At 45.7% G+C, this 26710-nt stretch overlaps 1 protein-coding gene across 2 annotated transcripts in view; it reads right to left on the reverse strand.

Annotated features, from left to right (window-relative positions):
* SPAG1 (sperm associated antigen 1) overlaps positions 1–26710 on the reverse strand; it is a 126430-nt gene that overhangs the window by 23415 nt on the left and 76305 nt on the right. For both annotated transcript variants that reach the window (XM_044292842.1, XM_044292843.1), the window contains 4 exons: positions 15869–16021; positions 11929–12074; positions 2173–2314; positions 141–267 (listed from right to left, as the gene is read on the reverse strand). In XM_044292842.1, the coding sequence (XP_044148777.1) occupies positions 141–267; positions 2173–2314; positions 11929–12074; positions 15869–16021 (568 nt within the window). The remainder of the gene's footprint in view (positions 1–140; positions 268–2172; positions 2315–11928; positions 12075–15868; positions 16022–26710) is intronic.

A 26710-nucleotide genomic window follows, 5' to 3' on the forward strand; every position in this document is an offset into this window, starting at 1 on the left:
CATGTCGCCACCACTGCTCTGACCGCAGCAATGTCAATGGGCAGATGACTAAACCAGATTAGAGAACAAGTCGCTTGTGTGGCAGAAATTCGGAGGCGGCCACGTGCTAGTGTTTTGTTAGTTGATATCCCCACATTTACCTCTAATCCTCTGTAGGCCTGAGCCCGTCTGTACAAGGCTTTGATATTGGAAGCATCCCTCTGCAGGGCACATTCACAGTCCTGCCTGGCCTCTTCATACTGGCACAGCTTCAAGTAGCACAGGGCTCTGCAAAAGAAAGTGTGGGCTCAGCTAAAAGGCGCCATTTGTCTGTGATCCGCACGTAAAATATAAACAAAATAAAAAGTAACTGGATGATTATAAACTTGTGCAATGTCACCCATCACTCCTTACCCAAAACTATGGGGTTTCATGTTGTTCAGCCCATAATTAAATTGTACTTCTCATTCGATAATGTCCTTTTTATCTGAAGAAGTCCGACTGTCGGTGCCGATTATTTTCATGCTATTTCTTTATGGGGCTCAAAGCTGCATTTGTTTAATACAGAACTCCTAATCGCAGCTATAGGCCTCATGCTCACGACCACAGCATCTTTTGTGGATCAAACCCATATATTTATTTGGGTCAACAAAAAATATGTACAGCACTTGGATATCATCCACATGCTGTCCGCATCCGTGTGGCCGTTCCGCACATTACGGAATAGGTCCTTCGCTTGTCCGTTTTGCGGAAAAGAATAGCCAGTTCTAGAAGAAAAATGTGGCATGTACACAGCTGGTATCTGTATTTTGCCGATCCACGGTTTGTGAACTGCAAAATGGATACGGTCATGTGTATGAGGCTTTAGGGTTAAAAGAGAAGTTTAAATAGAGGAAGCATACTGGATGGATTTATACAGCTCCCCCTGATCTCAATGTTAAACCCATCCAGTAGCTTACAAAAACTTCTCGAATATACTTCCATTGCCCACTGTGGCCCTCTCCGTGTCTTCTGACCACGTAATGTGACATTACATAACTGCAGGCGTTAATCACAGCCACTCTTGGTGGACAAAACATGACTGCAGCACACTCGTTTTAAAAAGTCACAAAATAGCAGATTTGCGACTTTTGGGGGGGAAGGGTCACGCCCAAAAATATTGTGAATGTTTTTGAACCATTCACTCCAGTTATAAAAAACGGGTGAGAAGATGGTCATGGCTAGCCATGTTAATAAACTTTGCTCCAGATTTATGACAAAGACGTTTTAAAAAGACACAAACCTACTCCAGTAGGTGGTGGGGGAGGAAAACTGGGGTAGTTTTTCTAGACAAAGGGGGGAATTTATTGTGAAGGTAATAAATTGTGAAGGTTTGTTAAAGGGGTTCTGCACTTTGTTTAAACTGATGCTCTATCCTCTGGATAGATCATCAGCATCTCATCGGCGGGGGTCCGACACCTGCGACCCTCGCCGATCAGCTGTTTGCGAAGGCAGCGGTGCTCCAGCAGCGGCGCTCCAGCAGCGCCGCGGCCTTCTCACTGTTTACAGCTGGCCGAGTGACGTCACGACTAGTATCAACTGGCCTGGGCTGGGATAAGCTCTGTTCAAAGGGAACTGAGCTTAGCCACGCCCAGGCCAGTGATACAAGTCGTGACGTCACTGGGCCTGCGGTAAACAGTGAGAAGGCGGCAAGGGCGGCAGTATTTTGTGCTGCACCGCGGTAGTTGGTTCTGCTTGGGTGGTATCTTCTGCTGTACCATGTTATTAGAGGTCCGCCTACAGCATGGGGCCACTTTTAGATTTTCCGTAAAAACAGATTGTCAGTGATGCTAGGGTTGGTCAGATTGTATAAATCATATCAGGACCATGAAGGACCCATAAGGATTTAGCGGAGAACCCATGGTGGTATCAGGCAGCATTTTCTTATCTCATCATGGGATAGGTGTGCACTCGCTCTGATGTGTCTTTTTATCCAGCTTTGCATATTCTTACATATACTGCCGGGGTATGGTACATGAGTACAGAACCAGAGACCACCCTACATAACATGTCTGAAGTCATGATGACACAACTGCATTTTTCTTGTTACACTAACAGTTGGAGGTTTGTGACCACAAGGAAAAAGCTGCTGAATGTGTCACAACAACCCAAAACGTGTGGTCACAGCAAGTGCAGGTGGCGCGTCATCCTCACCTATTGGTGTACAGGGCGCACTCCTCTGGCTTCAACTGTAGACACTCCGTATATTTCTTCTCTGCTTCTCTGTACTGACACTTCTTCACGCGATCGTTCCCCTCCTGTTTCAGGGACAGGAACCTCTCCTCTATGGATTTACCTAGGATACAGATAATAAAGGCATGTTACATATCGGCTCTGATTGTCTTCGTAAATCTTCACGAGGGATACCAGATCTGAAAAAAAAGCCATCTTCGAAAGAAGGACCAGTGGTTAGAAAAGTTATGGGGTCAATATCGGATGCCTGACTACACTCGTCTCTCCGAAGCAAAGCAATGCAGTTGAATGGGGCCACACAGCAGTCCCCCGCACAGTCAGAGGGCATTCCCATGACCGTGTGTATTCGCAAAATTTAGATGACGCTAGTGTTGCATCCGTCCGCTTTTTTTGTTGTCCCACTGTAACAATGCCAATTCTTGGTCGGAAAATGGACAAGAATAGGTCATTTTTTTGTGGGGCTACGGAACGGATTTCCGGATGCAGACAGCACACTATTTGCTGTTCGCATTTTGTGCGGCCCCATTGAAATCAATGGATCCACATAAGATCTGCAAAATACGTGGATTGGATGCGGACCAAAAATACGGTTGTGTGACTGGGGTCTTCGCTAGACAGGGGCTGGTGGGCAGAATTATCACTGCATCCCCTTCATTCTCAGAATCAGTGGGGGTCCCAGAAGATGGTGACAGCACAACCTAGGAAATATGGGGAAGTTCTAGATATTTTCATAATGGCAGACACCTGACTGTATAAATAAATGTGAGGAGCGTCCATCCCTGGTACTGTTGTATCTTGTGTCTTCACACACATGAAAATGCTCGACGTATTAGGCAGGATGAAAGTATTTATTATGGATACAAATAGTGTTGAGCAAACCAGAATGGTAAAGTTCGGGTCCGTACCGAACAGTTCGGGTTGGGGTACCTGGACTTTTCCAGAAAAGTTCGGGTTCAGTGATTTAATAAATCTTGTTGAAAGGTTGCAGGGCAGCCAATCAACAAGCTTTTAAAGTGGTTGTCTGGTCCCAAAATCAAAACATTTTATGTGCGCCTAACACCCCTCACCATGCAGCTACTCCATCTATAACTGCTGTGTCTATCTACACCCAGACATGAATCTACTTCTCACCCAGTGTCTAAATCCCATTACTGATCGTTCACAGGCTCTGCCCTCATGTGTATCTAATCCTATCCTGTGTGATACAGCCTGCTGAGCAGTGTAGCTAATCCCATCACTGACCGTCCACAGGCTCTTCCCTCACTAAGGCTACTTTCACACTAGCGTTGAATCGGATCCGTTCTGAACGGATCCGATCATATTAATGCAGACGGTGGCTCCGTTCAGAACGGATCCTTCTGCATTATATTGGCAAAAAAAAGCTAAGTGTGAAATTAGCCTGAGCGGATCCGTCCAGACTTTTACATTGAAAGTCAATGGGGGACGGATCCGTTTGAAGATTGAGCCATATTGTGGCATCTTCAAACGGATCCGTCCCCATTGACTTACATTGTAAGTCTGGACGGATCCGCACGGCCAGGCGGACACCCAAACGCTGCAAGCAGCGTTCAGGTGTCCGCCTGCTGAGCGGAGCGGAGGCTAAACGCCGCCAGACTGATGCAGTCTGAGCGGATCCGCATCCATTCAGACTGCATCAGGGCTGGACGGAAGCGTTCGGGTCCGCTTGTGAGCCCCTTCAAACGGAGCTCACGAGCGGACAGCCGAACGCTAGTGTGAAAGTAGCCTAACTCCAGAGTGTGAAACAGCTGGAATCAGCAAGCGTATCCAATCACATCTGTATCTAATCCTATCCTGTATGTGTGCCTGATACACATCCTGTTGTGTGCGATACTGCCTGCTGAACTGTGTATCTAATCCTATCCTGTTGTGTGCGATACTGCCTGCTGAACTGTGTATTTAATCCCAGGCATCTTCTATGATACTGCCTGCTGAAGTGTGCATCTAATCCCATCTTCTATGATACAGAGTGCTAAAATGTGTATCTAATCCCATTTTGTATGACACAGCCTGCTGAGCTGTGTATCTAAGCCTATCTTGTATGATCCTGCCTGCTGAGCTGTTTATCTAAACCCTTATGCACACGACCGTATCAATTTTGCAATCCGCATTTTTTGCAGTCCCATTGAGTTCTATGAATTCGAGGACCTCATTTTGAAGACCAGAATAGGACATGTTCTGTCTTTATTGGAACTGACATACAGATATACAAAACACACTGATGGTGTCCATGTGTTTTCCACATCCGTATGTCAGTTCTGCAAAAGAAAGAACATGTCCTATTCTGGTCCTCATAATGCAGATCTAAAACCCATAGAACTCAATAGGTCTGCAAAAAAAAAGTGGATCCGCGACTTGCAGACCGCAAAACAGATACGGTTCTGAGCACGAGCCCTATCACTTATACTCAGTTGTTTACCATCCAGTGCCCCTGTTGCCATTCAGTGTCCCCATTGTGCCATCCATTGCCCCCTGTGCCATCCAGTGTCACTCATTGTGCCATCCATTGCACTCATTGTGCCATGCAGTGCCCCCTTGTGCCATCCATTGCCCCCTTGTGCCATGCAGTGCGGCCCTGTTTGCCATGCAGTGTCCCCATTGTGCCATCCATTGCCCCCTTGTTTGCCATCAATTCCAGTGCTCCCTTGTGCCATCCACTGTGCCATCCACAGTTCCACAGCACCCCCCATGTGCCAGTCAGTGCCCCCAGTGAGATCCACAGCATAGCCATCAGCCACTGTGGCTGATGGCTATGCTGTCACTCCTGAACAGCGCTTACATCATGCTGTGCAGGAGTCAGTACAGGCTTCACAAAGAAGCCTGTACACTGCAAAGAGCGTCCGGCAATCCTGCGCATGCGCACTAGCATTCAGCATAGTGCGCTCGCGTGCTGACTGAAGACAAACGCCCGATGCTTTCTTCAGCAGGAGGAGGTGACGTCACTCGTGATGATCCGTCTCCTGCTCAAAAAAGGAAGAGAAGACAGGAAGACGGACTTCGGCCGGAAGCAAAGAAAAGGCATGGGGGGGGGGACCACGTGACCGGGAGGCAGATCTCAAGAACGGCTGCACTCAGGAAGGCAAGTATGGGACCAATAATCTTTCCTCCAAAGGTTAGCTTTTACTACCCCAAAAAAGGTTAAGCCTGGAGAACCCCTTTAAGCTGTGAACACTTAGAAGCCATCACAGTCATGCCTACTAATGGCATGGCTGTGATTGGCCGGTGCATCATGTGACCCAGCCTCTGTATAAGCTGGATCACGTGTAGCACCGCCCATCAGCTCTGAATAGTGCAGGGACAGGAGGCAGCTGGAGTGAGGGAAAGTGTTAGGAATCTCATCTGCCTATTTATTCTGTGGGTGACCTATAGTGATTTTTTTGTAGGTGTAATGCACCATCTTTGTACCCCTGACACAAAAATATAATAGTTAATCCGTCTGTTACATCAGTGGGTGACATATACTAATTGTTTGTGTGAGAAACATGTAATATAGGTAATCCGTCTGTTAGTTCGGTGGGTGACCTCATAGAATGAGGAGAGCGTCAAATAAGGGACGTGGCCCTGCTGGTGGAGCTCCTGTTGCAGGTAGAGGACGTGGTCGATCTGTGCCAGCTACACGCACAAATGAAACACCTTCGTAGGCGACATTCAGCGTTATTTTGTAGGCCCGAATACTGGTGTACGAATGGTGAGGCCAGAACAAGTAGAGGCGGTAGTAGTTTGGGTGGCTGACAGTGCCTCCAGTTCCATCACATTGTCTCCCACCCAGTCCCCTGCTGAAAGCGCAGAGTTGGCACCTGCAGCCCATGGGCATCTGTCTTTCACCTCGCCCCCTTGCAAATCAGCTAGGCAGTCTGAGCTCTAAGTCATGCAGCAGTCTCTTCTGCATTTTGATGACTCTGCTAGCAGGGTTTCTGTGGCCCATCCACCGAGCCCTGCCCCAGAAGTGGAGGAGATTGAGTGCACCGATGCCCAACCACTTATGTTTCAGGATGTGGACATGGGAGGACCACCGCAGCACATCTCTGATAATGACGACAAAACACAGGTGCCAACTGCTGCGGCTTTCTTCAGTGTGCAGACCGGCAAGGAGGGCAGGGATGAGGAGTGGGTGAAAGATGATGTGGAGGATGATGAGGTCCTAGACCCTACATGGAATCATGGTCATGTAAGTGACCTATGTAGTTTGGAGGAAGAGACGGTGGTCACATAGCGCCAGCCACACAGCAAAAGAGGGAGCAGGGTGCAAAAGCAGAGTGGCCGTTCCCTAGCCAGTACGCCTGCTACTGCCCACTGCACCCAGGGACTGTGCACACCAAAGCCAGCTACAAGGAGTTCCCTGGCGTGGCAGTTCTTCAGACAATGTGCTGACGACAAGATGCGAGTGGTTTGCACACTGTGCACTCGGAGCCTGAAGCGAGGCATAAATGTTCTAAACCTGAGCACCACCTGCATGACCAGGCATCTAAATGCAAAGCAAGAGCTGCAGTTTAGTACACACCTCAAAAACCACAAAAGATCTCAGGCTCCTCCTGGTCCCTCTTCTGCTGCTGTCTCGGCCTCTTCCTCCCCCCTCTGGAGTGACAGTGCCATCTGCCACCCCGCAAACAGATGTGGCAGCAACACCACCAACTCCACCACCTTAACAGTCACCAAGCATCTCCACAATGTCCCATGGAAGCTTTCAGATGTCCATCTCCCAAACACTGGAGAGAAAGAGGAAGTACCCCCCTACCTACCAGCGATCCCTGTCTCTGGATGCCAGCATTTCAAAATTCCTGGCCTTTGAAATGCTGTAATTCCATCTGGTGGAGACAGACTTTTAAAAACCATATGGCGGTGGCTGTCCCACAGTACGTGGTTCCCAGCCGCCACTACTTTTCCAGGTGAGCCAGCCCTGCCCTGCACAACCAAGTGGCAGACAAAATCAGGTGTGCACTGCGCAACGCCATCTGTGGCAAGGTCCACATAACCACCTATACGTGGACCAGTAAGCACTGGCAGGGACGTTATATCTCCCAAACTGCACACTGGGTAAATGCAGTGGCGACTGGGACTGAGGCGGATAGCAGTTTGGCACATGTCCTTCCGCCACCGAGGATTGCAGGACGTTTCTCGTTTTCTCCTCCTACTCCGCTTCCTCATCCGGTCAGCGTAACACCTTCACCACCAACCTCAGCACAGCCAGGGGGGAAACGACAGCAGGCTGTTTTGAAACTCATCTGTTTGGGGGAAATACCCCACACCGCGCAGGAGCTGTGGATGGGCCTTGAACAACAGACCGATGAGTGGTTGGTGCCACTGAGCCTCAAGCCCGGCCTAGTGGTGTGCGATAATGGGCCAAATCCCGTAGCAGCTCTGGACCTAGCCATTTTGACCGCACTTCCCTTGCCTGGTGCATGTGCTGAATTTGGTGGTGCAGAGGTTCCTGAAAAATTACCCCGATATGTCAAAGCTGCTGCAGAAAGTGCGGGCTGTCTCTGGGTGCTTTCGGCGTTCTCACCCGGCTGCTGCTCGCCTGTCTGTGCTGCAGCGTAACTTCGGCCTTCCCGCTCACCGCCTCATATGCGACATACCCACAATGTGGAACTCCACCTTGCACATGCTGGAGAGACTGTGCGAGCAGCAGCAGGCCATAGTGGAGTTTCAGCTGCAGCACGCACGGATGAGTCGCTCTGCGGAACAGCACCACTTCACCACCGATTGGGCCTCCATGCGGGACCTATGTGCCATGTTGCACTGTTTCGAGTACTCCACCAACATTGCCAGAGGCGATGACGCCATCCTCAGCGTTACGATCCTACTTCTATGTCTCCTTGAAATAATGCTTTGGGCGATGATGTAAGAGGATGTGGCACAGAAGGAGGAGGAGTCATTTTCACGGTTATCAGGCCAGTCATTCACAAGTGGCTCGGAGGGTGGGTTCTTGCACCAACAGAGGCAAGGTACACAACTGTCCAGCCAGGACACAGTTCTTGAGGAGGAGGATGAGGATGAGGATGAGGATGATGATGATGATGATGATGAGGATGAGGATGAGGATCAGTGTTCACAGCAGGATGGCACCCAAAGCAGCTTATGGGCATCAATGGAGCGTGGCTGGGGGTATACAGAGGACACAGACGATACACCTCCCACAGAGGACAGCTTGTTGTTGCCTCTGGGCAGCCTGGCACACATGAGAGACTACATGCTGCAGTGCCTGCTCAACGACCGCCGCGTTGCCCACATTCTAACTAGTGCCGATTACTGGATAGCCACCCTGCTGGATCCCCTCTACAAGGACATCTTTAATTCCGTCACTGGAGCGTAATCGTGATCGGAAGATGCGCGAGTACAAGCGCACGCTGGTAGACGCGCTGCTGATGGCATTCCCACCTGACAGCGGGGGCACAGTAAAGCACAAGGCGAAGGCAGAGGAGGAGGAAGAGGTCGCCAACGCAGCTGGGGCACCGCCAGCATCTCAGAAGGGAGGGTTAGCATGGCCGAAATGTGGAAAAGCTTTGTCAGCACGCCACAACAACCAGCACCATCAGCTGATACGGAACCGCAGGAGGCAGCATTTCAGTATGTGTGCACACGCCTACACGTATTGAATGGCGGTTCTGCCCCCTTAAACTTCTGGGTCTCCAAATTGGGCACATGGCCTGAGCTTGCCCTTCACGCCTTGGAGGTGCTGGCCTGCCCTGCGGTCAGTGTATTGTCCGAACGTGTGTTTAGCACGGCAGAAGGGGTGATCACAGACAAGCGCAGCCGTCTGTCCACAGCCAAGGTGGACAAGCTCATGTTCATTAAAATGAACCAGGCATGGATCCCACAGGACTTGTCCATACCTTGTACTGAATAGACAAGTATACCGGCACTAAGCAGCCATTGTTATACTCCAGTGCACTTTCTCTTTGCATTCTCTTTTCTATTTTCCAATGTTTTGGGGTCTTCCCAAATTTATAAAAAAAAAAAAAAACAGTGTTGGCTACCTCCTGCTCCTCCTACTCCACCCCCTACTCCACTTTGACCTCCGCCTCCTAGTTCAAGATTATTATTTTTTTTCTATTCCATGTTATTTTAAGTAATTTCCCTAACCACATTTGTTTGCAAGGCAACTGTCCTGCTCTTACCGCCTTACTGTCCCATTTTGCTACCATTTGCAGCCCTCTAGCCCTTACTATGACTATTTTACAGCCATTTTAGTGGCCCCAAAGTTCGGGTCCCCTTCGACTTCAATGGGGTTCGGGTTAAGTTCGGGTCCCGAACCCGTACTTTTACCCAAAGTTCGGCCGAATCCAGCAAACCCGAACATCCCCGGGTCCACTGAACCCTAGATATGAATTAACTTTATTCAGATAGCGCCAAAATATTCCATAGCACATCACAAATCAGAGGGGACATGTACAGACAAAATCAGACAAACTAACCAACAATTCAAAGAAGGTGAAAAAGTAACGGTGCTTCAGAACGGGTATTTCATGTATTCTGTACAGCAGATATGTCATGGGATATGACGGGTCCTTTTGTACACATACAGTGAGTCTATGGATGCACTGCACCTATATACTTTGGTGTATGCAGGTTGTTCACAGATTCACTGTAGAAATGCATGTATGAAACATACATACATGCATTCAAAGTGGCCCCTAAGACCTTGGTTTGTGAACCAGATTGCAAAGAGGGAGGGGTGAATAAATGGCAGTACCTTCTGCACCGACATTAAAAATAAAATAATAATAATAAATTAAACTTGGGAGTTAAATTTCGATGGCCTATCGTTGGGATTAGTGATAAGCGTAGCGAGCTTTGCATGTTACATCCGTAGTCGTTTCGTTTAAAACCTTGGATTAATACAGCACGGAAATCCGTCTCCGTACAGTATTAAAATGTATGGGCTCCAATGAGCCGAAGTTAGTTATTTGCGAAGTTGCGCGTGACTTCGTTGAATAACTTCAGTAATTGATTTTTAAAGTGGAAAACCACTTTAAAACTTGGTACCTCGGAAACAAAGCAGAGTTCGGTTTCAAGTTTTAAAGTGGTTTCCAACTACCGAAGTTATTCAACGAAGTCAAACGCGACTTCGTGAATAATTAACGTCGGCTCATCGGAGCCCATACATTTTAACACTGTACGGAGAAAAATCTTCTTACAGTATTAATACGAAGTTCTGAACGAAGCAACTAAGGATGTAACATGCAAAGCTCGTTTCGCTCATCACTAGTCAGGATGAATCATCAATACCTGACTAGCAGGAGTCTGATCAGGAAGGGACCATGGCATGAGCACTGCTGCCTCTTCCTCAGCCTGTGAAGTCACGTCATGGCCTTTCTGCATCTCAGTCCCATTCAAGTGACTGATTGGTGAGCTCTGCAGCCTCTTCACAGTATACCAAAGCGCTGTGTCCCCTTCAAACAGCTGATCAGTGGGGTTTCCGGGAGTCAGACCCCCACCAATCTAACAGTGATGACCTAGTGTTCAGAAAGGACATCAATATTTAAAGGCTGTGGACATCTTTGTGGCTTTTTATTCATTTTTTGATTTAGTCTTTATTATACATTTTCAGAAGTTTTTGTGATACATGCGGTTATCCCTTCTGAGTTCTGTCAGCTGACAGCTCATGTGAAGCCTAACCTCTGATCTCCTGACCTCATTTAAGCTATATTCTTATTAGTCTGATTAGCTATAAATTCTGATGAAGCTCAGGAGGGACAGTCTGCAAATAGACTGATTTTTAATCACATGTATCACAAAAACTGCTGACGTATTTTTTTATAAAGAACAATTGAAAAAACTATTTTATCCTAAAATGAATTAAATGTAATCATTTAAAAATTGCCCTGAAGGTGCCCATAGCCTTTAAGTCCTGGAAAAAGTCTTTAAAACATCATCCGCACAGGTCTTATTTGTGTCAGCTTTTCATATCAATGAATGGTGGCTAGGAATTCCGACCTTACTTTTCAAATAAAAAAAAAGTTCTGTAGCAGCTGAGAATTCCAGTATCAGGAATTATGTACCTCCTCCAGCTATAACTTCTAAAGAACATTACAAGTGGTCTTATCTTGGAGTTCTGCCAGCTGGATACATTCTTGGAAATCACTGGTGACTTCTTATACCGTTCTAATGTACAGTCAGGATGACATTACTCCTACTATTGATAAAGCTTTTATAACATTATTTTCACTGCTGGATAAAACATGGAGAATTTACCATGTTTGTTCTAGATACCCAAAAATAATAACTGTTTTGCTTCAAGGGGCTCTCTGCCTTGGACAATTCCTACTTATCAGAAGGGTCCCTTGGCACTAAGCAGATCACAGTGTCCCCCAGCTGAGGCCCATAGAGATCAGCTGTTATCTGTAGAGAAACCTGGCAGTAAGGGTTTCATTTCACTGCAGCAGAAATTAAGTATTACACAGCGTCCATTCATATCAATGGGATGTCTATGTAATGCAGGACAGGTCCTCCAGAGAGACGCTCCTGGTAACCATTTTCCACTCTGGCCAAAAGATGAGGATCCTGAACAGAGGACTCCCCCGGAATTTCCTTTACATTATATATATTAAAATGGAATTCCCAAATTTTATAGTTCCTTCAAAATTGTCTTAAAAACTAAATAAAACAATGATGATGATGATGAGGATGATGAAGCCGAGACCGGCCAGTGCAAGTCACAATGTAGTGGAGCAGTGTACTATCAGCATTGCCTTATACCTGCACCACTGTCTGAATGGCCATTATTTGTGGCTGCCGTGGTCTTTTCCTGATGCTGTATTTGGGTGGACACAGGCACTGAGGGGATCTGGGGAAGTTTCTCTCTCCAGCTGGGCCCATCTAGATCGATTAATGTTCTTGAAATCCTGGAAACAAAAAAAAAAGTGTTAATATATCAATAGCATAAGATCTAGAGAGAACTGCCTGCTGGATCCCCAGAACGCACGTGTCAAACCAGCCTAAGAGTCCATTCACACAAGGCAATTTCAACACTGAATCACTCCGCACCAGTTGATCGACACTCACGTTTACATGGCCTGATGCAAACTAAATGGGGAGCCAGTGATCACTACTACGATCGTTGATCCCAAGTCTGCATATTGTCAGCAGCATATTTTTTAACAAGGGATGATGTGCTGCGGATAAATGGTGATATCTGGTGCCACATGAACCATCGATTGGTGAGTAATCAGCAGCAGATTTACAGTGGGCAATGATAGAGAGCAAGTGCCAGAATGAGAAACTGGCACATAGTAAGTCTGCTGAACCGAAGAATGAGTATACTGTCCAGTTTAACCCTTTACAGACCTTTGCTGTACGTGCGCAAGTCCAGTCTTTAAAAATGGTCAAACCCGCCAAGATTCTGTTTTAAACAGCTGACTCGCAATGCTAATGTGTGCGATTGTTGATAGCGCAGAATGCAGACATTTAACCCCACAGATGTCATGGTCAATTGTGAGCACAGCATCTGCGGCATCTTTTCTGTGCAGAGACCGAGGAAGCTGCTGCTTGGTAGTGATAGGCTGGAGCTTGAGGTATATTCCAACGTAGAACTGCAGGTGGCAGCCTTGCATTGGAATATACTGCATTTCCTTTCCACTAATGTATTAAAATTACATTAGTCTGTAGGAAAAAGCAATCTGATAATTGCACACTCAGGTCCCCTAGGAGGGCTAAAAAAAAAATATAAGTTTTAAAAAAATATATAAAAAAATAAAAATAAATTCGAATTACCCACTATTCCCCCATAATAATAATAATAATAATAATAAAAAAACAACATCATGGAGATAGTCATATCTGAAAACACCAAAACTATTAAACGTGTTCATCCTGTACGGTAAATGTCGTAACAGAAAAAGAACCTAGATGGCCAATTCGCAATTTTTTGTCCCTTCACTTCCAAAACAAAAGGGGGCAGAATATGCCAAAAAGAAAAAAATAGAATTAAAGGGCTTTTGCCATCACAGACAAGGGGCATATCGCTAGGAGAACGGAGCGGGGAAAGCAGCCGCCCTCCATTCATTTCTATCGGGCTGCTGAAAATGCCAGTGCTTGACTATTTCCGTCGGCCCGATAGAAATGAATGGGAGCAGCGGGGAGCAGCGCTTGGTGGTGGCCGGACCCCAGGAAACCCAGGATCCTCCAGCCACAACTCTCCCGCTCCATTCTCCTTGTAGGTGCGGGTCCCAGAGGCGAGACCCCCACCTATCAGACAATGGCGATATGCCCCCATTGTATGTGATGGGAAAACCCCTTTAAGAAAAAACTATATAAATGTGGTATTGCACTAATCATAATGAAGAACACAAGTCACTTTTACTGCATAGGAACCGATGCAAAAAAAACTAAATTTATAAGGTGATGGCATATTCGAAGATAAAGCTATCCCATTATGATTGGGGGTGATCTGACCTCTTGGAGCCCAACCGATTCCAAACATGAAAACTTCTGGAGAAAGAAGAAGAAACTGTGGAAACACCTTGTGGACAAAAACATTGACCTTCCTGGATTTGCAGCCAAGAGGAAGATTTAAAAAAAAAAAAAAAAAAAAAAAAAAAAAAAAAATCGAATGTGGGCATGCAGTTTAGTTTAAACCCCGGTGTTCTGCATAGCTGAAATTAATTAATTTCAGCTCGCTACAATAAAACACTGCATCCTGAATGCATGTCAGAACTGCACTGTGTGCCAGCACCCTAAGGCTACATGTACATGGCAGTGAAAAAAAAGTCAGTTAAAAATGGATAAACTGTCCATTTTTAACGGATATTTTTTTCACTGATCCCTTTCTGACAAACGAACGTTAAAAACAGACCCATTCAATTGTATGGGGGCTGTCGGTCAGTGAAAAACTGACAAGATAGAACATGTTCTATTTTCTTACGTCCGTTGTTCACTGGCCGCCCAAAAAATACTGCAGTGTGAATAACCTCATAGACTACCATTAGTCTTCGAGAAACAAAAAAGACGACCCAGGGTGTCCCAGGGAGGGGTGAGGGACAGTGCCCACCCAATATAACCACAAAGGACACCTTTGAAGGGTAACACGGCACAAGCTCCCGAGTACAACAGCAGAAACATAAGGAAATGGAGCTCATAGTACCAGATATAAACATATATTTTATGGAGACATAATAAAATTACATGAATGAAAAAGCCGTAAATATGATGCTATAAACAGGATGAAATAAGAGCAGAAAAGAAAGAGCGCCACCCTGGGGAAGCACATAGGTCACAAAATACAAAATATCAATGAATCATAGGAATATACTGGGAACAGTGCCCAACCTATGAGAATGAACAGTAAAACAGATGTATATAGGTGAGACAGTGGTCAGCGCCCCCACGTGCCAGTAGAGAATGGTATGTTAAACAATTGAAATGAAAGTAAACAGACCAACCATAAAGACCTGGTGTAGTCGGCACCAAGGTTGTATTTGCCAGAAAGGGGCAGTGACAAGAGGACCAGAGCCCACCTAACAAAGACCGTGTGCTGAATTTCCCAGGATGGCGCTACCCCAACTCGCATTTCGGCTTGCCTTCGTCAGGGGGTAACGCCATCACTGTGAATCTAATATTTAAGGTCTCTCTCAACCAATAGAAAGATCGATACTCATTCATCCCCAGGTGTGCATGTCCATTGGCGCGCGAAAATCCAGCAGAGCCGCGTCCAGCCGACACGCCCACACCATGTGGCATTTGATTACTGCACGGCTCTTTCTCTGTTTGAGATATACATGTCTTATCCCATGCAATTTGCTTTTGCACATTACACTTTATTAATTATGTATTTTCAATACTATTTTTAATTTTGCTGTCACATAATTTTCACACGGTCTTTGTTAGGTGGGCTCTGGTCCTCTTGTCACTGCCCCTTTCTGGCAAACACAACCTTGGTGCCGACTACACCAGGTCTTTATGGTTGGTCTGTTGTTTACTTTCATTTCAATTGTTTAACATGCTATTCTCTACTGCCATGTGGGGGCGCTGACCACTGTCTCACCTATATACATCTGTTTTACTGTTCATTCTCATAGGTTGGGCACTGTTCCCAGTATGTTCCCAGTATGTTCCTATGATTCATTGATCTTTGTATTTTTGACCTATGTGCTTCCTCACGGGTGGCGCTCTTTCTTTTCTGTCCTCTGCTCTCATTTCATCCTGTTTACTGGCATCATATTTACGTTTTTTTCATTCATGTAATTTTATTATGTCTCAATAAAATATATATTTTTATATCTGGTACTATGAGCACCATTTCCTTGTGTTTCTGCTATCATTAGTCTTAGAACGGACGTGTGATGTCTGATTGTCGTGTGCATGTAGCCTAAGGGTATGTCACAAGACAGATATGCTGTGGACTTTCTGCCAAGAAACTGTGCGCAAAAAATCTGCAGCATATCACTCCCACGCGGACATGCTCTAAGTGTGCAATCTAGTTTCAGCAAATAAGGTTAATTTAATGCATTGAGTTTCACACCATTGCCATATATATTAATAGTACTGTTGCTTTGTTACATGGCAGAGGCTTTGCTCCCCCAGGTCCTTGGTGCCCTTGATGGCTACGATAATCATAAGCAGTGTGGTTACAGAGGCTCGGGAGGCATGGACAACGATGAAAAACAGAAGAGGGCAGGAGGGTGCTCCTTCAATGACATACCTGTTGATACTGTCGTTGGCCAGCTGCATCCCGCTGTCTATCTGAAGGGCAACCTTATAGTCCACGTATGCTTGTCTGTACTTCTCAAGGGACTCGTTTGCCATTGCACGTCGCAGGAGTGGTTTCAGTGAAAATGGCTGATATTCCAGGGCGCTTTGTGGAGAAAAAAAATAAATAAAAAATTATCTTAACATTTTGAAAACCCAAACAATAAATTCTGAGGAGAACATTTGTATTTTCTTCCATAGAAAGGTTAAACAATTCTGGTAGTCATACTTGAGAAATACTGCCATAACCCAGCGTCTTCTTACTCGCTTAATATCAGCCATGTAATATATGGACAGGCTGGTCTGCCAGAGCCTTGATACTAGCAGGGGGCAACCCTCTATGACTGTGGTGGCTAACCTCTGGCACTCCAGCTGTGGCAAAACTACGACTCCCAAAATACACACTTGCTTGGCTGTTCGCAGAACTCCATAGAAATGAATGGAGCATGCTGGGAGTCGTAGTTTCACCACAGTTGGAGGTCCAGAGGTTAGCCATCACTGCTCTATGGCGTCCATATGTCCTAACTGTGCATATAGAAATGGTTTGTTTAAATCATTTTAAAGAATGTTTGTTGGTATAATATTTAATTTTTCAAGTCAATCTCTATATTAGAAAAAATAAACATAAAATCCTGCAGCTTTTGCACCTGCTAATAATACTGCTAAAGTACAGATCACTACTGTTATCTGCTTATCATTACAGGCTGGATTAGAATGACAGTTATCACCTCTGTATAGATAACACAGATTCCACCATGTACAATTGATGGTATCGCAGCTTATCTACTCCCTCCTGACCTCTGCACAGGTCACACAGCATGCCTAGAAAACTCTCCTATAGAAGTCAACGAGGTCCCCTCCTATCCATTCTCCTTTACTCAGGCCAATTTTGCAGGCGACTGTTGGGAAGGATGTGGACCTTCCCAACAATCGCCAGCTTGTCAGTGGAGGAGACTGCTGCTATTACATGCATGATCTCCTCCACAGTATGTAAAGGACTGATCACTAATGCCATCGCTTGTCCCCATACAGACTTGTTGTTTGCTGGCAGCACTTGCTGTTCAGACGGCACAATCTGCTGATCATTTAGGTGACTGCACCTTCACACTGCTAGATTATCGCTAATGAATGCTCATTAGCGATTATCTGGTGGATTTTCGGCCCGGGTAAAGGCCTTGGTGGCTGCGGTAAAGCATCTCTCTAAATGCTGTTAAGAACAGGTCAGGCAAGATGGACGCCCCATAATCATGTTCAGTAAATAGAATAAAAAAATTCTACAATCAGAAAATAAAAACAGGAGATGTGTCGCTATCTGGTTTTAACTGTCAGAAAAAATATAATCGGTGTCACGTTCCCTTTAAGTAAGGGCCATCTAGAAATAGTGTTCTCTGAAGATCCCGGATGTGATGGATCCCATTGTGGATTTATTTTTACTCCTATTAAGGCCTGTGAGAATACCCAGCACAGTTTGACTCATTAACCTGACCATTAACAAGTCTAATTGGACTGCAGGGAGAGGGAGCCGGTCACCAGGCTTGGGGCCACTAAACCGCCAACACATCCTTACGCTGCTAGGGTACAGCTTTCTAAGGGCGCAGGCACATGCAAATCTTGCTGCACATTTCCCCCTCGTCCCCTTTCTTGGCCCTGTACAACACAGTGGATTTAAAGCCCCTGCAATTCTGCAGTATATCTGCCATGTGTGAACATATACTAAAAGATGCCGCTGACACAACCAGCTATTTTGGAATGATGCAGTAGAACAGGGGTAGGCAATCTCCGGCACTCCAGCTGTTGTGAAACTACAACTCCCAGCATGCATATTTGCTCTGCTCCCCTCAGAACTCTCAATAGAATTTCACAATAGCTGGAGTGTCGGAGGTTGCTGGTCCCTGTAGTAGACGAACTTGCCTATTACAGGAGGCAAGTGTGGCAACTCTGGGCGCATGCGCCTATGAAGCATAGGACAGGACATAATACAGAAGTGTCTGGTTGTAAGGGAGGCATCTTAAGAAAGTTAAATCCCAGTTGCATAAGGACATGCTGGTGGTTTAATGGCCCCAAATGTAGTAAGAGGTCCCCTTTAACATGTTAATGAGCCAATCAGACCTACAACACAAGCATCCTCTTGTGTTCAAAGTACTAAACAGATACATAATGGATCCATCAACAGCAGCTTGCTGACAGCTTCCAGGTAGCAACTATAGATTCCTTTACAGAGAGCACAGAGTAAACATGAAACGAAAAAATAAGGGGAAAACAGAAAGACAAAAATGTCAGATTTCATTGTGAACCAATGCTGGATCTTCGCTTTAAAAGCCTGAAGGCATGTGCTGGGTCGGAGCAGGATTCAGACCCCGGGGCGGACAGACACATTCTTTGTCTAAACAAGAGTATCTATAGAAATGTAAAGCACAAATCAACATGAACACCTCAGATACAAACATAGATGTGAGTATAATACACTAGTGTTATGTTCTAAGGGGCGGATTTATGAAACCGTCTAAAAGATAAACTGCCTTTGCTACCCATAGCAATCAATCAAGAGCAAAGGTTACATTTCTTAGGGTCCATTCACACAACCATATTTTTGTCCCGCATCCGATTTACATTTTTTGCGGATAGCATGCGGACCCCATTCATTTCAACGGGGGCATAGCATGTGCTGTCTGCATCTGTATGTCCGTTCTGTGGCCCAAGAACATGTCCACAAAATGGACTAGTCGTGTGAATGGACCCTTATTCTGCTCTTCAAAAAAAATAAAAATAAAATGTGCTGTGATTGATTGCTATGGGCAACAAAGACTTATACTTTGCAGCCATTTTTCGTTAATCTACCCCTTAGTACTACTTCCTGGCATGGTGGCAGTTCAGAAGCCAAGGATGTACTTTATACGTCCTTACTACTGATGGCTGGATCTCAGGATGTGTAACAAATTCCAGGCTCTAGAAGCGGGTCTCAGTGAAAGCTTCATATATCTGACCCTGAGCCTCGAACTTGATATTGTTTTAAAGCTGAGACTGTCAAATTTAAAATAAGACCTGGCAGGAATCTCTAGCTGTTACACAGCCTGAGACATGCCAGCAGACAGCAGCCCGCCACCACTTAATCCTGCTGAGATGTCAGCTGGCGTGGAGGAGGAGGGGCCAGTGGGGAAGTGCTTCTCTCTCCCTGTGTGACTGTATATGCCCCAGGGGGAGGATAACATGGACTTCTGCACATGCTATAAAGCCACTTCTCCATCAGTCAGAAAGCATACTTGCTCTCTGATTGTCACATATGGGGTAATTGTCTGCTTTCAGTAAATATATAGGTATTGGGGATCTGTTGACAACAGACTGTAATCCCTGTATTTTATAGGATGTTAATTGTTTAAAAAATTTCCATCTTAAAACCAGATTTTTGATCTTTCCAGTTCTGGTGATTTTATGAAGATATGTGCAGGTAACTTTGAAAATATTAAACCTTTATTTTTAGGAGGTGTGGAGCATATAATGTTCTGTTTGGGTTACGCTTTTACCCACTAATCTCAACATTTTTTCAATTTTAATAAAAAATGGCAATATGACGCAAAGTTGCATGAAGGTGTCTGTGAGTATAAGCTTCTGAGTGGCATTTTGACAATGCGCTGGGTGTCTATTTTCAGAAAATATATGGTTATAAGGGGTAGTTTTGTAATTTAGTTTTTTTTTTTATACTTGTTAAAACTGAAAATTGTCCTGGCTACCAGAGGTGCAAAAACAGTCTTGGCAGCAAAAAGGGTTAAAAGGGAGACTTTAGCCAAAAGAACGTCTTCTAACAAAGTATATAGAGACATGACAAGGCCCCAATCAAATGGGTTACTGCAGTATTTGGGATGCAGCCCAGTAGTAACACAAACAAACACTGTTTTGCCACAACCATAGTCATAGTATTGTTAAAGAGTACCAAAAGCTTTGTAATAAAAATAGAAAAGTGCTCAGAGGGACCTCTACCTTCGGCTTTTATCAGCTGTGCTTGGCTTTTCAAGCATGTGTTAGATGGATCCCATATATTTTCTATGGATCCACTCTCCACACACTGCCCCATCAGCTTTCATTGGCTGTGCTCAGAGCGCCCCGAGCAGCACTTATGCCCCATCGGGTTTCCAAAAAAGGTGTCCTTAGGTTGCCTGCACACAGTGCAGATTTGTGTGCAGTAAATCTGCACAAAAAAGTATATACATTTTTGTTTTGGTGTATTTTTTGTTGTGAATTTTCGATTTAACAACCCTATTGAAGGCTATGGGGAAAATCGCTCTACAGAAGGTGCGGAAATCGCACAAACCATTGACGAGCTGCAGATTTTACAAACTGCACAACAGGTCAGTTTCCGCACGGAAAAAAAACTGCAAAGTGTACATGAGATTTGTCAAATTCCATTCACTTTGCTGGTATTGTATTACGCTGTGGTTTTTCAGCAAGAAAATCCGCATCATGGGCAGATGACCTAACCCTTTAAAAACCCGCCTTGCATGAAAAAATGTCACATTACAGATTTGCATAGTTGTCAGCTGTAAACACAACTCCCAGTCATTCCTACATCCAGGCACATCCTGCAGACGTATAGTCACCCCACGTAGGTAGACTGGTCACTGCCTGGTGCTGCTGACTACATTCCAGTGCCCTGATGGACTGTGCTCTACCAGTCTATTACTCTGGTCGCATGCACCAGGAAAGATGAACAGAAATACTATAGGAGTCCAAGACCAAGAACATGAAAACAGGTGTTTTGGGCTTGCAAATAGTACCATGAAAGTCAATGTAATTCTTTTTTAAACTTTTTTTTTAAGGGGTAGGGTTTTTTCAGTCAGTTCAGGTTTTTTTTTTTCTTTATTTATTTCACTACATGAGAAGTCTGTGAGATAACACTAGGGGGAAAAAAATTGCTGCAATTTGAAAAAAAAATTAAATGACACCAATAGACAAAAAATGCAAGGAAACTGTCTTAAAACACCACTGCAAAAAAAAACTCAGTGCTTTGCAGTTTATTATATCCCTATTGGTCAGCATGGTTTTAATGAATATTTTGCTTAAAAAAAATAAAATTAAAAAAAAAGGCTACTCTATATAATATCGCCAGAATCCTTACATAGGTAAACGTATGCATTGGGAAAATCTGGATTGGGCATCATAGCTGATGTTTAAGGCAGGTCCCCAGGTGACCACATTTCCTGTCATGCAATCAATCCCACAGGGGGTAAAGCTCCCTATTCTGGGCCATCCCTGACAACAACTTTCCAGCTCCAGGTGATGGGATTTACACACAAAGCTGTCATCAACTCCACAATGATATGCAAGCTCTGCACCCGGCAAATAAAAATAAGGTATTTCCTTAAGGGGATGGTCCAGTTTAAAACAGTTATCCCCAAAAATTTAAAGGGGTTATCCATCCCCTATAATGACCCCCCCCCCCCCCCCCCAAATGCCCGGGCCCCTCATCTCAAACAGGTTATACTTACCCCGCTCCTGGGCACACGGGTTGCTCCTGATGCCCAGACGGCCGCCGCTGCATCTCTGCAATGATAGGGAGACTCGTCCCCGTCGAGGTCTGCTTTTGGCTGCCACCCTCCACCACCAACACTCGTCACGTGTTGTTTGATCTGCCCGACGCAGAGATTCAGAGCAGCCATGTGGGTGACTGTGAGCGGGTTAAGTATAACCTATATGAGGTGCCCGGGCATTTTGGGGGGCATTATAGGGGTTGGATAACCGCTTTAAAACTTTTTTGCTCACTTATCTGGAGGAGTTTCTTCCCTTTGTGGGTGGGCATTAGCTCGTCACGACACAATTAAGCACCTGCATGTTGCAGGATGCACTACAAACGGCTATTGTTAACCCATTACCCTGGCAATGAAGGAAGGGGAAGGGAGCAGGGAAGCATGTTGGTCCACTTGTAAATTCAGAAAAGTTTCGATCGGTGGGGGTCTGAGCTGGGAGACTTCCATCGATCGCTAAACGAGGAGAGAGCACAATATCTCAGGGCTTCTCTCTCCTCATTGTAGTGATTGATGCAGAACTGAGGTCAGAGGACTGAATCAATCAAAACTTTTAATATGTCTATGACATATCAAAACTTTTTTGAAATCTCAGTGACTCAGCAACACATTGTACCAACACTGATACATTGTAATAGCAAAGGAATAAGTGACCCGGTCTTCACGGGATACAGGTATCACCAAGTGCACTGCCTAATCCTGGTGCCCACAGGAAATGCAGGAAAAATGCTGTACAAAAAAAAATACCTGTCTCTAGGAGGATTGTCACCAAAAACCAGAGAACCCCTTTAGAGGTTAAATACGCCACTGGCCCTAGTGGCGATCTTTATACCCCACTTGATATTAATATATCAATATCCTGCAGTCAGCAGTTATTTGTACTGATACATTGTAGCAAACTGTCAGAACAGGAGAAAGGTCTTTGCTGCTGATGTATTAGGGTACTTTCACACTAGCGTTGTTAGAATCCGGCAGGCAGTTGTGGCAAGCCGTACACAAACGAAAAGCTGTTTTTTTAGACGGATCCAGTGAAATACCGAAACAGTCTCATCCGGAACAACAAATCCGGTATTTACATTTTTTCAAAGATCAAAAGAGAAACCTGCTCCTCCTACACCCTGGCACATGCGTAGACCAGAAAACAGGTGATGCGGCAATTTCGGGAACACTTTGTACTGGATCCGGCATTAATACATCTCTATGGAAATTAATGCCGAATCCAGCAAGTGTTCCGGGATTTTAGTCGGAAAACATACCGCAGCATGCTGCGGTATTTTGTCCGGTCAAATACCGTACAAGAGACGGAACGGAAGACATCCTGATGCATACTGAACGGATTGCTTTCCATTCAGAATGCATTAGGACAAAACTGATGCGTTTTTTTCCAGTATTGAGACCCTTTACCAGATTTCAATACTGGAAAAGAATAACGCTAGTGTGAGAGTACCCTAAAAGGGGTTTTCCAGGATTTTAAAAACTTTGCATAAGAACAGGAAATGCCATAAAACAACAATTACTCACTTGGTCTATCCCATGCCGCCCCAGTGGCACCCTCCAGTTCTGCATCAATGATGTCACGTACATCAGTCACATGGCTGCTGCAGCCAATCACTGATCTACGCAGTCACATGCCTCACATGCAAGGATTAATGTGGAGGTCAGTGATTGACTGCAGCGGTCATGTGACATCATTGTTGCAGGACCGGCAAGGACCACAGAAGCGGTACCACTGGAGCAGAAAGGGATTTAGGCCTTGTTCACATTTCCATTTTTCACTGACCCATTGATTTTCAGGTGTTTGTTCACACATCAATATTTTTTTTACTGAAAATGGGTGAGTGAAAAAAATAAATAAAATCACAGCGACATGCACTACTTTGGTTCGTGATGCGGACCAAACACGGCCAATGTAGTCTAGGGGTCTGTGAAAAAAAAACGGACACAACACGGATGGCATCGTTGTTGTGTCTGTCTCTGGTCCATTTTTCACTGACCATGGACAGGAGACAGTTGAGCAGTGTCTGTGGAATACGGATGACACACGAAGGGCAAAAATAAAATGTCACACGGACATCTTCACAGATGATCGTGGGGGGTCCGACATGAGACCGCAGACATTCCGCTGTTTGAGAAGGCAGCGGCGCTCTCTGTACCACTGCTTCACATTCATCTGTCACATGGCCCATACGCTACTGAAAACAACAGCTATACAATGTACAGCGCTGTGCTTGATGAGCTGAAAGAAGGCTGTGGCGCTACTGTAAGCCCCTGTACCTTCTCAAACAGCTAATCAGTGGGGGTCCCGGGTGTTGGACCCTGACTTATCAAATACTATGATCTAGCGTGTGGATAGGTTATTAGTATAAAATGCCCGGAAAACCCCCTTCAGGGGTCCATGTCACTGAGCGAACCCATTCCTATATGCTCCGGTGCGGTACATGCAGGTCCAGACCCCCCATATATAAGCAACAGCCGACAATCTTTAAGTATCCGTAGCTCCTGCTCTGGAGGGATCAACCTGCTGGTACATTACATAAATGCCAGCCGTGTCATACTATGTAGTGGCTAACACTTGCCCCAGAGCTAACAGCTGATCATCATGGGCAGTGTCAGACTGGGGTGCCTAGGGCCCACCAGTAAACTATATTTTGGGGGTCATTGTACGGATACTTTCATATATTACCTGCTCACACAGCAGGAAGATGCTACCAGATGATTGAATATGGGGGCCCCTGCAGTGACTCTGAGAAGGTCGGTCCTGGGAGAAGAGGACACTGGCAGCTTTCCTCTATACCTAGAAGCCATCTCCGCTCTGATCCAGTCTATAATAATACACTGGGGAGAAGAGGACACTGGCAGCTTTCCTCTATACCTAGAAGCCATCTCAGCTCTGATCCCGTCTATAATAATACACTGGGGAGAAGAGGACACTGGCAGCTTTCCCCTATACCTAGAAGCCATCTCAGCTCTGATCCCGTCTATAATAATACACTGGGGAGAAGAGGACACTGGCAGCTTTCCCCTATACCTAGAAGCCATCTCCGCTCTGATCCCGTCTATAATAATACACTGGGGAGAAGAGGACACTGGCAGCTTTCCTCTATACCTAGAAGCCATCTCAGCTCTGATCCCGTCTATAATAATACACTGGGGAGAAGAGGACACTGGCAGCTTTCCTCTATACCTAGAAGCCATCTCCGCTCTGATCCCGTCTATAATAATACACTGGGGAGAAGAGGACACTGGCAGCTTTCCCCTATACCTAGAAGCCATCTCCGCTCTGATCCCGTCTATAATAATACACTGGGGAGAAGAGGACACTGGCAGCTTTCCCCTATACCTAGAAGCCATCTCCGCTCTGATCCCGTCTATAATAATACACTGGGGAGAAGAGGACACTGGCAGCTTTCCCCTATACCTAGAAGCCATCTCAGCTCTGATCCCGTCTATAATAATACACTGGGGAGAAGAGGACACTGGCAGCTTTCCTCTATACCTAGAAGCCATCTCAGCTCTGATCCCATCTATAATAATACACTGGGGAGAAGAGGACACTGGCAGCTTTCCTCTATACCTAGAAGCCATCTCAGCTCTGATCCCGTCTATAATAATACACTGGGGAGAAGAGGACACTGGCAGCTTTCCTCTATACCTAGAAGCCATCTCCGCTCTGATCCCGTCTATAATAATACACTGGGGAGAAGAGGACACTGGCAGCTTTCCCCTATACCTAGAAGCCATCTCAGCTCTGATCCCGTCTATAATAATACACTGGGGAGAAGAGGACACTGGCAGCTTTCCCCTATACCTAGAAGCCATCTCCGCTCTGATCCCGTCTATAATAATACACTGGGGAGAAGAGGACACTGGCAGCTTTCCTCTATACCTAGAAGCCATCTCCGCTCTGATCCCGTCTATAATAATACACTGGGGAGAAGAGGACACTGGCAGCTTTCCCCTATACCTAGAAGCCATCTCAGCTCTGATCCCATCTATAATAATACACTGGGGAGAAGAGGACACTGGCAGCTTTCCTCTATACCTAGAAGCCATCTCAGCTCTGATCCCGTCTATAATAATACACTGGGGAGAAGAGGACACTGGCAGCTTTCCTCTATACCTAGAAGCCATCTCAGCTCTGATCCCGTCTATAATAATACACTGGGGAGAAGAGGACACTGGCAGCTTTCCTCTATACCTAGAAGCCATCTCCGCTCTGATCCAGTCTATAATAATACACTGGGGAGAAGAGGACACTGGCAGCTTTCCTCTATACCTAGAAGCCATCTCAGCTCTGATCCCGTCTATAATAATACACTGGGGAGAAGAGGACACTGGCAGCTTTCCTCTATACCTAGAAGCCATCTCCGCTCTGATCCCGTCTATAATAATACACTGGGGAGAAGAGGACACTGGCAGCTTTCCTCTATACCTAGAAGCCATCTCAGCTCTGATCCCATCTATAATAATACACTGGGGAGAAGAGGACACTGGCAGCTTTCCTCTATACCTAGAAGCCATCTCAGCTCTGATCCCGTCTATAATAATACACTGGGGAGCTTCTTTAGTAATCTATCAAGTGACACAGGCTGGTGGAGGTGCTGTACACTGAATATATGTCTGTAGTGCAGTACGTCTACTGTGTTATCTGCCACCTGTGCAGGGGGTGGAAGACTAGGGGACCACCTTGCTCAGGGGCCCACCGGGGGATTCACCTGTATCCCTGTGGGCCAGTCCGAGCCTGTGCCGGACCTGTGCCGATTGCAGGGCCAGCTTAATTTGGGGATTGCCATGATTAAGATCCTTTCTCTCTTTGATGACATAAAACAGGAAAATCCCTTTAAAAGGGATATTCCAGACTCAGTCATATATGGCTGCCATAAATGCCCGCTAGATGCTGCCCCCACCTCTGAGAGTATCACCTCTCTTAAGAATGGGGACCCCGACCCGTGTCCCGCAGCCACTCTAACTAGAGAGGTGGCCAGGTAGTCATAAGCGATGAGGACATGGAATATTGGTGTAGTTCCATGTAGATGTGAACCTCCAGTGTGAGCTACCCCTGACAGATCATCAGCCTGTGCGGATGTGTCTGACCCTGCATGCCGTATGCCTACAATCTAGGGGGGCACAATACTAGTCAAACCTAAATGCAGGGGTGACCACGAAGAGGAAAACTACAGCGCAGAACCTTTTACGGGACATCTACGTATTGTTCCTGAGAACTGCAAACCAGACGGACCTGCATTTCAACAAAGCGACAACGCAGATCGATTAACTGG

This window comes from Bufo gargarizans, chromosome 5, assembly GCF_014858855.1.
Source record: "Bufo gargarizans isolate SCDJY-AF-19 chromosome 5, ASM1485885v1, whole genome shotgun sequence".
Classification (NCBI taxonomy): domain Eukaryota; kingdom Metazoa; phylum Chordata; class Amphibia; order Anura; family Bufonidae; genus Bufo; species Bufo gargarizans.